The following is a 17,855-nucleotide window of genomic DNA, read 5'->3' as shown; positions in this document are numbered from 1 at the left end:
AATAAGTAAGGGTAAGAATTTCCTAACAAATGATATCCTGGGCCCAGAGAACCATCATTAAGAAGTCACCCGAAGGTTAGTTTTGGACTTTGAAAACTACTTGAAAATATAACCGCCCCCCACTTTTTTTTTTTTTTTTTAAGATTTTATTTATTTATTTGACAGAGAGAGATCACAAGCAGACAGAGAGGCAGGCAGAGAGGGAGATAGAGGGAAGCAGGCTCCTCACTGAGCAGAGAGCCCGATGTGGGACTCGATCCCAAGACCCCGAGATCATGACCTGAGCCGAAGGCAGCAGCTTAACCCACTGAGCCACCCAGGCGCCCCCGCCCCCCCACTTTTTAATAACCAGTTGGCACAGATGGAGGGAGCATAATTAAATAGAGCCATATGCAATTTTGAGAAATTTAGCAAGTAATCATGACTGTGTATCTTCCTCATTTCATCTTTTATTATAAACCAGCAAGCCTTATGTGAGTAGTTGAGGGGGAGAGGATTGAAAGTGCTTATAAGATGTAAAAATGAGGGACGCCTGGGTGGCGCAGTTGGTTAAACGACTGACTCCGGCTCAGGGCGTGATCCTGGAGTCCCGGGATCAAGTCCCACATCAGGCTCCCAGCTCCATGGGGAGTCTGCTTCGCTCTCTGACCTTCTCCTCGCTCATTCTCTCTCTCACTGTCTCTCTAAATAAATAAAATAAAATCTTAAAAAAAAAAAAAAAGATGTAAAAATGATATATTTCATGGAGTCTAATAGTGTTCTTCCCAGATAGTAGGTTGACAAATCAGATATTTTCCAAATTTTCATAATGCATATTGAGGTTTTGTTTTTGTTTTTTGTTTTTTGTTTTTTTTTAAGATTTTATGAGAGAGAGCATGAGCAGGAATGGGGGGAGAGGGAGAAGCAGACTCCCTGCTGAGCTGGGAGCCCAATGTGGGGCTTAATCCCAGGACCCTGAGATCATGACCTGAGCGGAAGGTAGCTGCTTAACCAACTGAGCCACCTAGGCACCCCCACTTGTGGTTTTAACAGAGCAAAGTACTTGTTAGAAATCTTGTACATCGGAGGGGCGCCTGGGTGGCTTAGTGGGTTAAGCCTCTGCCTTCGGCTCAGGTTATGATCTCACGGTCCTGGGATCGAGCCCCTCATAGAGCCCCGTATCAGGCCCTCTGCTCAGCAGGGAGCTTGCTTCCCCCTCTCTCTCTGCCTGCCTCTCTGCCTTTTGTGGTCTCTGTCTGTCAAATGGATAAATAAAATCTTTTAAAAAAAAAAAATCTTTTACATCGAAGATTTTTTTTTTAAAAAATTGGACTTTGAAAAAAAAATAGCAATCTTGCACATCTGTTTTCTTTGTTTTATTATTTCCATTGGTGGGAATTCACATAACTGTATCGATTCTGTTTTGGTTTTTGCTTAAAATTTCTAACTTGATAATTTACTTGTAAAAGTCTGTAGCCCCAATGAAATATGAAAATAGGACCTATAAAAATATAGCCCTCTTGAATCTCTATTAAAGATTTTTTGTGGCACTCTATATATTCATAATGCTTTATTCCTACAGAAATAATAATCCTTGTTTAGAGAAAAAAAATCTGTTTTCTTTTCCCTCAAAGATACCCAATAAAATAAAGAAGCCTATTTCCCTCTCGTCCTTTTTTTTTTTTTAAATTCCAGTGTAGTTCCATTTCAGTTATACAATATAGTCATTCACAGTTCTGCAGATTAGTCAGTGCTCATTATGAGTCCCCTCTGCCTGTGTCCTTTAAAATCCTGATTCCTTTTTTTACATTTCATAGTTGGTATGTTTATTCTTGGCTTTATCAATGTAAATCAGTCCTCCTAGTGGAAAGTTCAGCTGGACTTGTTTATGATAGTTGGGTTTTTCTAGACTAGTTTGAACAGAGGACTGCTCATCTCATTTGCCTAAGTAAATATTGCTATGTAATTATTAAAAAAGCAGGGTTTGATATAGAGGTTACAGTTGACTTTAACAATTAAGAGCTATGTTTGTCATCTCTGAGTCAGCTTTTTTAGGAGCTGAGACTAAAAGATATTCAATATTCATTAAGGCTTTGTTTTCATACCTTGTTCCCCCTTAAGCACCTGTTAGCTTTTAACACAGTATTTTTTTGAGTGATAGGCATTCATGTGATTCATGAATATGAAGAAGAATTGAAATTTTAATGTTACCTTTATAGATTTCCTTCTTTCTCTGTTCTCATCCTTCTTAGCTGCCAACAAACAAACCTGTAAGGAGCATTCACATTTTTATGAAAAATCTATACATTTAGTTAGGTTAGAACGTAGAGTAAAATATCCTTTTTAATAGTCACATAAGTAAGCACAAAGATCCATCAGCCCACCAGGCTTCTTCCCAGAATGTGGGGGTAGAAGAAAAAGGTAATAAAAAAATTTCTTATTCCTTAGGTCAGAGTCTGTCTATGGGACTGTTAACACCGAGTTTACTATCTTAATTCCCAAATAGCTCCTAGCAATTCTGAATGCAAGTTTGGTTGGTTGTTTTCAGAATGTTTAGGTCTGTGGGTGGAATAGGTCTACTAGAACTTACTCTGTGAATTACAAAATTACATTGGAGGAATTAAAAAGAACCCCCCCAGTTATCCCACTATAATAGTAGAACCACTGTAATTATGTTCATGTACAGTTGTGTTGCATTACATCATTTTCAGATTTCTTTATATTCACCTGTGGTTGCTCAGCCCCTCTCTCCGACCCCATCTTCCCTCTCATGGAGTGAGCATGAGAAGAGAAGTGGGATGTGACTCAGTTGTGGCTTCAGTTAGTCTCTGTCTCCCAAGTTTCCCTAAGTGTGAGCATTCACCGTGCTAGCTATGATTCTGTTATTTAAAGTGATATGTTTTTCATACATTATGGTCCTTAAATGCAAGCCAACCACTTCATCTGGTGTCAACCAAAAGAAAAGTGATCTGTTGCGACGCTGGAGGAAAAACTGGCAGTGTTGGACTTAACCTATATTGAGAGATGGTATGTTGTTCTTCACGTTGGGGTGTTCGAGTATGATTTTGACAATGCATGGTTTTCATCTCATATGCAGACTTTTATCTCTAACCTCTGAGTTAGAAGTGACTTCATAGTATTTAGTTCTGGTTCTTTTTCCTATACACATTATATATAATTATCCTCATTTTTAAAGTTTTTAAAATATGCTTTATTAAACATCTCAAGTATCTTGCTGTATTGTAATTTTTATAGCTATAATTGCAACAAGACTTTTGGGTTTTTGTCTTTGCAGAAGACTTTCGGTAGCCAGTATAGCAGTCCATGAGTGTGAATGATTTCTAACTTGCATACTTGGGTCCATGCACAAGGTTCTGCCGTAGGTATTTTAGAATGGGGTAACTGGAGTGCTGCAGATTTCTGTATTTCTCAACCATAGACATGGTCTTACTTGTCTGTGCTTGGGCATGTGGGACCCTTTCTATGACTGGGCTTAGTAAAATTCAGAATTCAGATTACTCGTATCAGTCTAGGATTTTATTAAAAGGTGAGTGTCTAGGGATGCCGGGGTGGCTGAGTTGTTAAGCATCTGCCTTCGGCTCTGGTCATGATACCAGGGTTCTGGGATCGAGCCCTACGTTGGACTCCCTCCTCAGCAGGGAGCCTGCTTCTCCCTCTCCTACTACCCTGCTTGTGTTCCCTCTCTCGCTCTGTCTCTGTCAAAAATAAATAAGTAAAATCTTTAAAAAAAAAAAGAAGAAAGATGCGAGGCTATCAGTGTAGCAGTTAACAGCATCAGTTTGAATGTGGTCCCTGGCTCTGAGCCCATATTGCTACTTAACCACTGAGGTGATTTTGAGCAAATTACTTATTCTTTCTTTGTCTGCTTCCCCATGGGTAAAGTGAGGCTAATGGTATTTACCTCATAGGGTAGTCTTGTGGGGATTTAATTAGTGTATATAAAGAGTTCAGAATGCAGCCTTGCACCAACAAGTGCTATGTACGTATTACTTCGTACTGTTGTCTATTTGGGCAATTCCTGGAAATCCTTGTACAGCTGTGAGTCTTAGACACACAAAATGCCCAAGATCAAGGTAGGGCTTTTTTTTTTTTTTTTTTTTAAGTTTTGGGTACTATAATTAAGCCTTAAATTTTTGTTATTATTTAATAGCTAAAATTTCGGGCAGAAGATATTAAAAGTTGGGCTTATGGATTTAATGTTCAGTCTGAAGTACATTGTTAGGGTAATGTATTGCAGAGTTGATGTATAGAAATACTCATAATGTCTCTTGCAAACTATCTTTTCCTTCTCAGTGACTGTAATATCAGAGTCTTATTTATTCTTCAGTAAAGTGTGAATGTTGTCATAAATCTCACTCTTTCTCTTCGTCCACAGATTCTGTGAGCTCTTCTGGGCCACAATAGTTACTTGTCTAAGCACAGAAAGGAAACTCGGGGCTTTTCCAATGTGTTGTAGTTCTCTGTGTTTTTCATTTGGGCAGCCATAGAGAGGGTTGCATTCCACACACCTGGGCCTTGATATGCTCTGTAGAGGTCATCAACACACTTGAGAGTTTATCTGCTTGTTCCATAGCTACCCCTTTCTGATTGTGGACATGCAGTCAAGTGTTTGCAGTAGATATTTGCTGATACAAGGAACCTTATTTGCTTCTGCTATTCTAGTGTTTTCCAAGAACATTCAGAACGCTTTACAAAATGCAAAATGTTTTCTTTTCTTTTTTTAATTAATTTTTTTAAGCGGCTCCACACCCAGTATGGAGCCCAGCATGAGGCTGGAACTCATGACCCTGATGAAATCAAGACAAGACTAGAACTGAGATCAAGAGTCGGAGGCTTAACTGACTGAGCCACTCAGGGGTCCCCCAAATGCAGAATGTTTTCTGAAGGAGAAGTTCACTGAGTTTGATCAAGAAAATCCACTTGAAAGGAATTAACTAGCAAGACAATTTCTATTGTTAATAGGATATATAAAAATAACGTTTCTTTAAGGTAGTTTCATTTCTTCAAATAGTTACTAATCAGAAAAGGCTGATTTTGTCGTAAATTTAAGTAAAGTTTGCAGCAGTTAGTTTTGATCTGTGTTAGTCAAAGCTGTAAAATCAAATAGAAAATCTCTCTCTCAGCCTAAGGTGATGCTGGGATATCTATCGAGTAGATTTGTTTTCTTCTTCTTGGTCATTTTGCAAAATTCAAAGCAAGAATCAGACTATGCCATTGTAACATTGGAATATTTAATTTGAAGTATTTAATAAGTCTGAAGTCACGGTTTTATTATTATCATAAGAAAACATTTCAGACCATTCATTTCATGTGACAAGGAATCCAACCCATCTCACCAAATTTGGTCTGTTTTTTAAGTTATATTTTCTGTTGCTCCAGTTTTTATTTTGTTTTGGTCTCTGATACTTTGATTTAATAATACTTAGTTTCCTGTTGTTATATATACTCTGTGCTCAAAATTGGCCTGGGTCCTGTGTTGTTTCTCTTCCCCTGAGTTTTATTTCTCATCTGAACAAATTGCATCTTTTTCTTGCTGTTCGTTTACACAGCATCACTCCTAAAGATGAGCTTCTTTATCCTGCGAGGCAGTGGAGGAAGCATGGAAGTCATTTGTGGAGCATTGCATTGCCAAGTGTGTTTTTGTTGTCATGTGGTGCCAGTATCCGGGAAAATAAAGGATGGGTTCACATTAGAACTCAGCAGTCTGTAAATCCCATGAGCTCCCAATCTCATGGGTCATGAGAGTTGCAAATGATACTTGCTTAGGGGAAAGGTGAAGGGTGTTCCATAACTCTAATGGTTTTTACAATTCTTGAACATGTACTGATTGCTAACAACTGCTGTCTCTCCCCCAGCCTACTCTACTGCCAATCTTTGTGCACAAGCACAATTTGGACCCAGCTATTTGTACTTACTTATGCTTTTACACCTTCTTCCTTTCATAAAGATTTAAGCTGGTTTATGACTTGAGTTGAAACAAGGAAAAAAAGAGGAGACCTGAAATGGTCTGTCCCCTGCCAACCAGAAGCCTCCTGTGGTATCCAAACAGAATAGTTGCCTCAGTCTGTCAGCACTTCTGTCTTTGAAGGTGGTTTCTGCTTGAAAAGTGGTGACTATTAGCATAGCTTTGGGATAATTGCTTCTCCTTCTTCTCTCGGGTTACATTTTTTTTTTCCAGATACTTTCCTGTTCTTGTTGACTTTGTTTTTCCAGAAGATTCAGCCTGTGGTGAAATGTTCTGGGTCCCCACTTGAACTTTCTGTGGGATTACCTAACTCTTGGGTACCCTCACCAAGACCATCAGTGCTAAAGAGGGCAAATCTTCTTGGTTAATAGAAAATGCCATTTTGGAGTGACTCTCAAAGCCCAGAAACATCCAGATTTTCCTTCAGTACTTTTTTCTGTTTGGAGTAGTGGCTTTGCCTAGTATAGGGGAGGGAGGGCCTAGTTGGGAGGGCTTGTGTTAAGGGGTTCAGAAACAGGGGATTTAAGTGTGTCTTTTGTGTTTGCAAGGCACTAACACCACTCCCGTCTGTATTTAAATGCTGTCCCCAGGTTACGACTATGGCTATGTCTGCGTGGAGTTTTCACTCTTGGAAGATGCCATCGGATGCATGGAGGCCAACCAGGTTGCTTTATACTTCGGTCAAATGATGCTGGAAGGATATATTTTTTATGTATGGGGAGGGAGGGTTTCAAATGATTGAACTTTGGAAAGGTACCAGAAATCTGTATTTGGAGCATACTGCATTCCAAGCAGAAAGAAGTTGTGTTGCGAGACTATAGAAGAAGCTGGGAAGGTTTCTCTACAAGTAGAGTTATTGGACACAAGTGTATTTTAAAAACTAGAGCCCAGTTGCAGTTGGACTAGATGACAAAGACAGTATATGGGGGAAATGACAGGTTTGGAGTGTGACTGATACTGAGATCCTAATGTAAAGAATGATCCTTGACTGTCTGTCATCTCAAGGATCTGCCTGGCACAGGAATTCTAGGTCAGTACTTATATACAGATCTAGGGTGAAGACCACTGATGGCAACTCCTGTGGCACTCAGGTCCTGTCCGCATGTGCTGCTTTCTCAAGAGGGCCATCAGGGAGGAGAGAGGAGTGGCTTGTTCATGTGTATTGCATTCATCATGGCTCTTTATAAATTGGAGTTTTGTACTCAGTTTCTTGGCTGTATATAGTCAGAGCTGGTGAATCTGAATCTATACTTACCTTATGTTTGAAACATCTAGATGTATTCCGCTTGCCACTTAGAACTGTCATTTGGACTTTTTAAACTGAACCTTACCTGATAGTTTTGGAAGGAATTATGAAGTAGAAAGAATCCTTCTTGTCATGGTATTTCTTTGGGGAAAGTTATTTTCTTTGTGGTGTCTTAGTTCCTTCATCTGTCAAGTGGGAGATAGAAACTTAATGATACAGTTTGATTTTTATGTACCCACTGCTTGTATTTAACTGTGAATGCAGTGTGCCCTTAAGGGTAAGAGCCCTAAGGCTCTACCAGAAGAGAGTAATATTACATGTGAACTCTACCTCTCTAAGAGCCTGATGCCCTTTCATCAGCTTTGTTCCATTCAGCATGGTTCATTACTTAACCTTCTCCCTTCTTTGGCCATGTTCTCCCCTTATGGGTATGGAAATGACATGCTGTAAATCCTTTGGGAACAAGCACTAATTAGAGGATATTTGATATATCCATATCTATTGTTAGTAGTATAAATGCTGTTATATCCTCAGAGAATGACTAGATTAAGGCCATACCCCCTTGACAGAGTTCTTGTTGACTGATTTGTTCGCTGTCCATCATTAAGCCAGTCACTTAATAGATATTAATTATGTGTCAGAAACTGTGCCAGCTACCAATATTTTGAGAGAAGAGTGAAGGTCCCAAACTTTATGCTTATGGTTGATTCCATTCTGACTGTCCTAATAGAACACTCATGTAATTCATGAACATCTTGTAATCAGTAAATAATCATTAAGTCCTGTTCCACTGTGCTAAATCATACTATGAGTGGTGGAAACATAAATAGGAGAGCCATGGCACATGCCATGCCATTCTCTTTTGTACCGTTCTCCCAACTGTGTCTTTCTCTTAGAGGGGTGTTACTTTTTATCAGAGCTGTTTGATCTTTGATTGATCGTAGAAAATAACAATATTGTGTTTTAACTGCCTCGCCCTCTGTCCCAACAAAAAAATCCTGTCTGAAATTTCTAGCCCCTTAAGAGAAGTGTTAAATAGAACGAGGACAGCCTTCTTTAAAAAGGTTTATCCTAGGTAGGGTTTCTTTTGGAGCCATATCTGGAAAAATGTTCATTTCACAGGCAGTATTGAGGGGGTATGGCCTTTCAACATCTCTGCTCCCACCCTCCCCACACATTCTGTGAACATTCGTAGGGCTCCCAGATCCCTGTTGACTGACTCCTGCTTGGTGAATGAGACACCAGAACAAAGCACGAGCTGGGCCAAAATTCTTTCAGGGTGAAATAGGATGTTTTGACAGGTAGCTATCCTTATGCATAGGTACCATAAGGTACTCTGTGTCAAGTACAAATAAGAGACAGCCTCTGTCTTCCAGAAGCTTAGGCCAAGAAAGGTGACAGACATTTTGTGGTATTCATAGATCCTATGGAGTGTTCTCTCAAATTCCAAATTTTTGTGTGATCTCATTTTTAATATTCACTGGAATAATTCCTTAAGAAGGTAGCACCATATCCTTAATCAGTCAACTTCCTTTTGTAGCTTTTTATTCTTCCCCTAGTCATGGGACACAGGGCATACTGCTAGCACTGCCACACAACAGAACTCTCTCCCTGAACTGTATAGATTTTCTTGATCCACTCAGCATCCTTCTCATAATCTTTGCCACAACTCAGGATGTGTGCAAGATTTTTGAGAATGAGATCTCTAGGGGAATTTTTGTACCTAGGTAGTACAGCATAGCAAAGAGGAGTGTAGCTTCTGCAGCCAGATTTACTTCCTAGCTGGGTTGTCTCTGGCAGGTTTCTTTACCTCCCTCAGCCTCAGTTCCCTCTGTACCAGTACCTCATCAGGCTTTGGTGCGGACAGCATGAGATCATACATTCGTGAGTGCCTGCTCCGTGTCAGGCACCTTTCTGGAATGCTGGAGATGGTTCAGTAAACAAGACATTATAGAACTTCTGTCTTAGTGATAAGAGACAGGGCATAGACAAATTTGTACAAAGTGGACAAATTTAAAACAATATGATATATGACAGTGCTGAGTTCTGTAAAGATAATGCATGATGGGGACAATTTTATATGGGGTGGTCAGGGAAGCTTCTTGAGGAGTGACATGAAATTTGGTGAATAATGTGTACAGAACACTTAGCATAGGATCTGGTACCTAGTAAGCACTGCCTCCTGCATGTCAGTAATTTCCAACATAATTCTAGGAAAATAAATTTATTTTTATATCTGGATGTTCCTTAAGGGAATGGATGTGGTTCAGTCTCCCAGTAACAGTATAAAAATCTTATGAGAGATGTAAGAATGTGAGAGAAGTCCTTCTCAGAGTGGATAAAGCAGGTGTTTATGGAAGATGCATGTCTTTGTCTATTCATTCATTTTCCTACCCTCCAGGTTTTTACTTATAGACCAAATTGGTACAGATTCTGAGTCACCATCTGCTGGACGCCTCTCAGTAGAATCTGTTCTGAGGAGTTTCTATTGAATGCTTTAATTTGAAATTTTTTTATTTTTTATTTTTTAACAATTCTTCGCTTATCCTGACTCTTGATGTGAAACGTCTTTTTACTTATCATTGACAGTTCTAAGTTTAGGGGAAGGGAATAAAGGAGGCTTCTGCCAGTTTACTTTGTCAAATATTGCGGGATATATGTGCCGTAGAGGGGTTGTCCTGGTTGATGACCAAGGCCTCTCTAACCCTTTTCCAGTGCCTTCATGGAGGCGTCAGACAGTAGGACACTTGACAGCAGTACTGAGCATTGTGGCTGAGAGGACTTCTTAGGGCAAAACCTAGCCAGCAGCTGTCTGGGCAATTCATTTCCAGCAGAGGTCTGTCAGTATACTTTCACTGTCTCTGCCTAGAAGTAGAAAGCCAGCAAACACCGTGAGGAAGGGTTTTTATTCTACCTCTATGGGAAAGGTATTTCTAGCAGCATCATATACCCTGGGCTTTCTTCGTTGTCCAAGTCCTGCAGTTTGAGGGTGAATATTATCTCTTTTTGCTGTATGTGCCATTGCACTGGGACTTAGGGGAGTAAGAAGCATTATATTAGAGGATTGATCCCTTTCAGTGGTTGCCCAGTTGTGAGTACTAGCTCTTTCAAGCTCTTGTCAGTTCTACAGAAATTAGCATTTCATTTTCTTCTGTTTGCAGGTGTGATGTTTGTGGTCTCCTCCCATTCAACCAAATGTTTACTAAAATGCCCTTATAGGGCGCCTGGGTGGCTCAGTGGATTAAGCCGCTGCCTTCGGCTCAGGTCATGATCTCAGGGTCCTGGAATCGAGTCCCGCATCGGGCTCTCTGCTCAGCAGGGAGCCTGCTTCCTCCTCTCTCTCTTGCCTGCCTCTCTGCCTACTTGTAATCTCTCTCTGTCAAATAAATAAATAAATAAATAAATAATCTTTTAAAAAAATAAAAAATAATAAAATAAAATAAAATAAAATGCCCTTATAATGGATAGCTCTGGAAGAAGAATTCATTTCTCTGGAAGTTTTACTCAAGGGTCTTAGCATTGGTGACCTTCTTTAGCCAAATGACGGGGCTGTGTGACAGAATCAGCCTGACTTCATAAAGTGGAAAGAAAAGATGCCATTATCACCTAACATGAAAATTCTTTCAGACACTGGCCTTTGCTGGTGCAGAGGGGAATGAAATTTTATGAAATGGTGTTTTTTGTGTCAACAAAATTAAGGGAATTTGGGTTTTTGAAGCTGTCAGGGTGTCCATGGTGGTTCTGAAGATAATGTGAAAGAACCCAAATCTGAAATGAAACCCAAATCTGTCTTTTGACTAAAATGAGAGCAACAGGAAAAGCTTGTGTTTTGGGGGATGGGTAGACTATTTGTGAGGCCATGGTAGAAAAAAATAGGTGAAGACCTAGTTTGTTGGAATGTTAGGATGATAGCATTACTGTATGAAACACTTCAGTATTTCAGTTGTATGCAGTCCAAGTAACAACAAAAACAGTAATCTTTATAAATTCCTGAGAGATTGTGTTGCCTAGATGCACACCCCAAAACTACTTTACTGAAGAGAATGTGGCACCCCAGCCAGGGCCCAGCTGTATGACTTGTATCTTGAATTATGCCATTCTTCCTGGAAACTTCAGTTTCAGTACCTTTTCTGATTGCCCTCCGTAGAAGTTATTGGTGGGAAATAGAAAGGCAAATGCATTCTTGAGTGTAAATCAGTAATTACTGAAGATTCTTGTGAGTGGGATTTAAAAGAATTACCTGTCTAGTAATTGAGTCTTGACTGATGTAAGGCAGTAGACCTTAGTAATTAAATACTTGAAGGCAGACTGCCTGGGGTTGCATTCCTGTCCTGTCACCTTTCTCTGTGTGATTTCGACAAGTGGCTTAACGTTTCTGTGTTCCAGTGTCCTCTCGTGCATCTAGGGATTAAATGAGTTAATGCATGGAGGGTGATTAGGACTGGGCCTGGCACACAGTGAGCACTGAGTCTGTATTTGTTACTATCACAACTTTGCATCTGACTGGAACAAGAAAGTCTTAAGTTACAGCAGCTTCAGTTTTGGCTTCATGGGGTAACTAGCTAAAAAGGGATTTGGTGGCAGTATGCAGGAGGATTATTTTTGTATCAACAGTATTTCCCATTTAGTCTGTCGACTGGGACTGATTCTCAGGGGGCTGCTTCCAGGTCTCTTTGGGAGCTTCTGCTGCATTAGCTGTTGAATCTTAAATTCTCCCAAGGAAAAGAGCCAGACACAACACTTGGGGGACGTGGAGTATGGTTGACCACACTAAAAATCTAGGCTGTGGCTTTTTTTTTTAATATTTTTTTTATTTACTCAAGAGATAGAAAGTGAATGAGAAAGCACAAATGGGGAAAGGGGCAGGGGAGAATCAGGCTCCCCGCTGAGCAGGGACCCTCATTCGGGGCTCCAATCCCAGGAACCTAGAATCATGACCTGAGCCAAAGGCAGAAGCTTAACTGACTGAGCCACCCAGGCACCCTAGCCTGTGGACTTAAAACCCTAAGCTCTGAGGACCAGCCTCTGGCTTTACTGTATCTCAGACTTTTATAATAAGTGTAAGAAGTGCTCTAAACTGGTTTCAGTTTAATTTTCTTGAATCATTTGGCAGGTTTTTTTGTTTGTTTTAAGAGTGAGTGTAGGCATATGTGAATGGGGATGGTGGGTAGGGGGGGAGAGAATTTTAAGCAAGATCCATACCCAGCATAGAGCCCAATGCAGGGTCCCGTATCATAACCCCGAGATCATGGCCTGAGCCAAAATCAAGAGTTGGGCACTTAACTGAACCACCCAGGCACCCCTCATTTGTCAGTTTTAAGGGACAACTACTTGTGTGTCTCCTATGGTGAGGTTTATGATTTTTGTCATGCATATATATCTTGGTTATTTCTGCAGATTGAAGTAATTTAGGTTTTTTGATTTTTTTTTTTTTAAGATTTTATTTATTTGTCAGAGAGATAGAGAGACAGCACAAGTAGGCAGAGTGACAGGCAGAGGGAGAGGAAGAAGCAGGCTCTCCGCTGAGAGGGAGCCCAATATGGGGGGTCAGTCCCAGGACCGTGGGATCATGACCTGAGCTAAAGGCAGCCACTTAACTGACTGAGCCACCCAGGTGCCCCTGGTTCTTAATTTGTTCTAAATTGGAAATATGCCTATGTATTTCAGTCTTTGATGTTGTATCCCCTCTTTCACCTGGTATTTTTAGTTACTTATAAAAATGGGGTTATGTGAAATGCTAATTTTCAGTCTTTGGGCCTTTTGGAACTTGATTACAGACAGTTACTGGAAAAAAAAAAGAAGAATATGTATAATTCTAATTAACTGTCAAAGGGTTATACAAAGACATGTTTCAGTTTGTGATCTTTATTACAACTTTGGTTTATGATTTTGCACACCTCCAGACAGTGTGTAGGTTGTTAGGAGCACTGAGAGGTTTAGAATTCCAGCTTTGTCACTTTCTAGTTCATTTTTAACTTTTCAATTTCAGAATCTCATCTGTAAAATGGAAGGATAATCATAGTTCCCACTTCAGAGCATTGTGACATTAGAGCAATGTATGTGGAGCACTTGGTATAGTGGCCAGCCTGTGGCAGGTGCTTACTACCAGAAGAGGTACCAAAGAGAGTGATTCTATAACATTGGACTCTGCTTGGTTGTCTTTTTTTACCTTGACTGCTTTTCAGCTCTTTGGACTCCGGGATGCCTGAGAAGTGGTCATGCTGCTTTGGGTGGCAGCTAGATCTTTGCAGCCTGTTCTGATAGTGCTGTTGCCCATTGTCTCTGTCATGAGATGGGGCTGCCTGGACTCAAAGGGGGAAAGGCTGGGCTGCATCTGTCCCAACAGTGTCTGTGGGATGAGTGCACAGGCATGCAGGCATGTGAGGGAAGAGGATCATGGCCATCCTGGGGGTGGGGATCCTTGTTTCTGAGCCTAGCATTGCTGGTAGTTCTCCTGTGACAAAATTCTCTTAGGCTAACTGGGGCATTCAATGTTACTAGACATCTTATCCATCTGAGCTGAACTTGGAGGTTTTTTGTTTTTTGTTTTTTGTTTTAAGATTTTATTTATTTATTTATTAGAGAGCGGAGTGAGAGGGAGAGAGAGAGAGTGTGTGTGATGTGCACAAGCACGAGTTGGCGGAGAAGGGCAGAGGCAGAGGGAGAAGCAGACTCCCCCCCCTGAGCAGGGTGCCCAACTTGGGGCTCAGTCCCAGGACCCTGGGATTGCAACCCAAGCCAGAGGCAAATGCTTAACTGACTGAGCCACACACGCACCCCCTGAGCTTGGAGGTTATAACGTGTCTTTGTGTTTCATTCTCCCCATACCAAATGTTCAGCTGCTGCTGTTTCACCTTTTAACTCATTTATGAATAAGATAGATAGATATTATATATAATACGTACATATTTCTTGTTAAGAGTGCTGATGGTATGATTTTGAAAATCATGGATAAGTTTATCTAAATTAATAATTGCTCTTAATCTTACAACATGAGATTAGCAATGCTAATGTTATGTACTAATAACGTATATTTTACCAAAATCCTTGACTAAGTGTAATTTGTGTTTAATCTGTATAAATACTTTATCCAAAGGGAAATAAACAGGAGAGAAAGAAATTTATCACAGAAAGCAGATTATTGGGGGCACCTGGATGGCTCAGTCAGTTGAGTGTCTGATTTTGGCTTAGGTCATAGTCTCAGGGTAATGAGATTGAGCCCTGCATCAGCCTCCATGCCCAGTGTGGAGTCTGCTTGTCCCTCTTCTGTTGCTCCCCCCGCTCGCACTCTCTCTCCCTTTCTCTCTAAAATAAATAAATAAAATCTTAAAGAAAGAAGGAAAGTAGATACTGGTTACCAGCCACTTAGGGAGAAGTGCTTTCAAGAGGGAATAGTGAGTGACTGCTAATGGGTAATAGGGTCTTTTTTTTTTTTTTTTTTTTGAGATTTTATTTGTTTATTTGACAAAGAGAGATCACAAGTAGGCAGAGAGGCGGGGGCCTGGGGGAGCATATTCCCCACTGAGCAGAGAACCTGATGCGGGGCTCATTCCCAGGACCCTGAGATCATGACCTGAGCCAAAGGCAGAGGCTTAACCCACGAAGATGCCCAAGAGGGTCTCTTTTGAAGGTGATAAAATGTTTTAGAATTAGATGGTAGTGTTCTTGACCAACCTTGTGAATATACTAAAACCCACTGCATTGTAAAAAAGCACAGTAAGACAGTGAATTTTATGGTATGTGAACTGTATCTCAGTTAAAAAAAAAAAGTTTTTAAACTTTTAGCATGGAAATTAGTTCAGGGTCCCAGTCCAGTGGGAATGAGTCCAGGTCTAAAATAAAACACAGGGTCATTTACCCAAAACAAAAACAAAAAAACTTGTCAGTTTGTCTGGAAGCTAGAAATTTAAAACTTCAGTCTTAAAATGTAAGAAGAATTTTTTTGCTAATGGTATCTGCTTACCATCTAAGAACACTTAAGCTAAAAATCTGGAAGATGGTTGGAATTGAATAACAGACCACATTTGAAGTGGCCACGTGGCTTGTGCACAGTAGTTGCTCAGTAAAGTTGAGTGGGCTTTCTGCTTTAGTATCCATACAGTTAGAAAATTAATAAGAACTATTTGAAGTAGATTTTAAATAAAAACACCACTTAGGAAATCCTTGGGCTACTTTTTAGAGGTGATATTCCTGTAATTGGATGGTTAGTAGGTACCAGTGTAGATCTTTCCTGTTTTCCTGGAACTGTTAACCAAAGCTCAAAGCAGGGGTGGGCTGGTGGGGTGGGGGAGACAGGGAAAGGGAGATGACCATTTCACTGCTGGGATAGGTTCCTCCTCTGTATATCTTTCTTAGAGGCGTCTTTCCAGCAGCATTGACATTGTGACTGTCATCTTTAACCTGTAGTACAAGGTCTTTTTTTTTTTTTTTTAAGATTTTATTTGTTTATTTGACACAGAGAGAGAGATCACAAGTAGGCAGAGAGGCCGTCAGAGAGAGGGGGAAGCAGGCTCCCTGCCGAGCAGAGAGCCCGATGTGGGGCCCGATCTCAGAACCCTGGGATCACTACCTGAGCCGAAGGCAGAGGCCTCAACCCACTGAGCCACCCAGGCGCCCCCCACTTTTTTTTAAAGAAAAAAAATTACTGTGATAATTTACAGATCATGGAATGCACCCATTTTAAGTATACAGTTCAGCAGTTCTTAGTTAATTTACCGAGTTGTGCAGCCATCATCATCATCTAGTTTTAGAACATCTTCATTACTCCAATAAGATCGTTGATTGAGCCTTTTTTTTTACCCCCCCGAAAGAGAGAGCATGGGTGTGTACACCGCACATAAGCAAACAGGGAGGGGACAGAGGGGAAGAGAGAATCCCAAGCAGGTTCCATGCCTAGCGTGGAGCTGGACATGGGGCTCGATCCCACAGCCCTAAGATCACAACCCAAGCTGAAGTCAGGAGTCAGACACTTAATTAACTGAACCACTCAGGGCTCCCCTGAGGTTCATTAAAAAAATAATAATTTCAGACTTACTGAAAAGTTACAAAAACAATGCAAAGAATACCTATACACTTTGTACCCAGACTCATCAAATGTTAACACTTTACCAAATTTGAATGCAGAGATTTTTTTTTTTTTTTTTTTTTAGATTTTATTTATTTATTTGACAGAGAGAAATCACAAGTAGATGGAGAGGCAGGCAGAGAGAGAGAGGGAAACAGGCTCCCTGCTGAGCAGAGAGCCCGATGCGGGACTCGATCCCAGGACCCTGAGATCATGACCTGAGCCGAAGGCAGCGGCTTAACCCACTGAGCCACCCAGGCACCCAGAATGCAGAGATTTTTGAATAGCAGTGTCCCCTTCTCCTGGAAAGAGGCATCATTTGACTTGTCCTTCAACCAGACTCTCCTTTGGTGGTTAGAGGGCCTTGTTGGTAGGGGAAGGTATGTGAATGTCTCAGGGGTTGAGTGGATGCTTTGGAAGATGTTTGAGGCTTAAGCTATCTTGTCAGTGCTCCCAAGAGGGTCCCCTCCTGGGTAAGGGCTGAGTTTGGGATTGAGGTTGAGGGATGGGAAGTAGGGATAGATTCAAACTTCGCTCTCCTGGGCACTGTGGAGATTTGTGGGTTTTCAATAAACTAGCAAAAGTGTTCCCCCATGAGAGAACTGGCATTTGGATGCCTGATACTCAAAGAGACTACGTGCTAGTCAGCATTAAACCAAGAAGCAACAGCAGTGGGGGAAAAGGGGACACTGGCCTGATAATGTTTCTGTAAGACAGTAGTTCTTAAAAGTGGGGTGACAGAAGGGGAAGCAGTTAGACACCCTCTTCTCCCTTTCCTAACCACTGGACATTTGCAATGTCTGGAAACATTTTTGTTGTTGCTACTGGCATCTAATGGGTAGAGAGGCCTGGGATGCTGCTAAACATCCTACAATGCACGGGACAGCCCCCAAATGAAGAATTACCTGCTGCCAAATGTCAGTAGTGCTGATGTTGAGAAACCCTGGTATAAAGGGATAGGTATTGTGGTTAGCCAGAGAGAATGATCCATCTTGCCATGGGTTGTCTCTTAATGAATCATCTTTCTCCTTGCCTTCCTTCTGGTCCTAACAGTGGAGAGTGGTGGGTGGGATTAGAAGTGTAGCAATAGTGTCTATAACAACAGACACTGTTCCTGGCCCGCACTCCAGAGTAGCAGTCCCAGGCCTAGCTTGTGCCCTTGGGAGAGGAGTTTTATAATGAGACCTGCTTGGGGCACCTGGGTGGCTCATTTAAACATCTTCCTTCGGCTCAGGTCATGATCCCAGGATGCTGGGATGGAGCACTTCCTTGGGCTCCTTGCTAAGTGGGTAGCCTATTTCTCCCTCTCCGTCTCCCTCTGCCTGCCTCTTTGCCTGTTTGTGCTCCTCTCTCTCAATCTCTCTCTCTTTCTCCCCCTTCCTCCCTGTCACATAAATATACAAAATCTTAAAAAGTGGCGGTGGGATGCCTGGGTGGCTCAGTCCGTTAAATATCTGCTTTGGGCTCAGGTAAAGATCCTACGGTCGTGGGGTCGAGTCCTGGATCATGCTCCTTGCTCAGTGGGGAGCCAGCTTCTCCCTCTGCCTGCCATTCCCCCTGTTTGTGCTCTCTCTCTCTCT

General features: G+C 41.3%; 1 protein-coding gene across 4 annotated transcripts in view; it reads left to right on the top strand.

The window, feature by feature from the left end:
- RBM6 (RNA binding motif protein 6) overlaps nucleotides 1–17,855 on the top strand; it is a 105,590-nt gene that overhangs the window by 48,579 nt on the left and 39,156 nt on the right. For 2 of the 4 annotated variants that reach the window (XM_044253533.1, XM_044253534.1), the window contains one exon: nucleotides 6,556–6,629. The exons of 1 other annotated variant lie outside the window; for it this stretch is intronic. In XM_044253533.1, the coding sequence (XP_044109468.1) occupies nucleotides 6,556–6,629 (74 nt within the window). Of the gene's footprint in view, nucleotides 1–6,555; nucleotides 6,630–6,677; nucleotides 6,996–17,855 lie in introns of those variants that run through there. One more of the 4 variants, XM_044253535.1, reaches the window with a different exon arrangement.

The sequence above is a fragment of the Neovison vison genome, chromosome 6 (assembly GCF_020171115.1).
Source record: "Neovison vison isolate M4711 chromosome 6, ASM_NN_V1, whole genome shotgun sequence".
NCBI lineage: Eukaryota > Metazoa > Chordata > Mammalia > Carnivora > Mustelidae > Neogale > Neogale vison.
The sequence above is the reverse complement of the archived record's forward strand: the minus strand, read 5'-3'. Positions and strand labels throughout refer to the sequence as shown.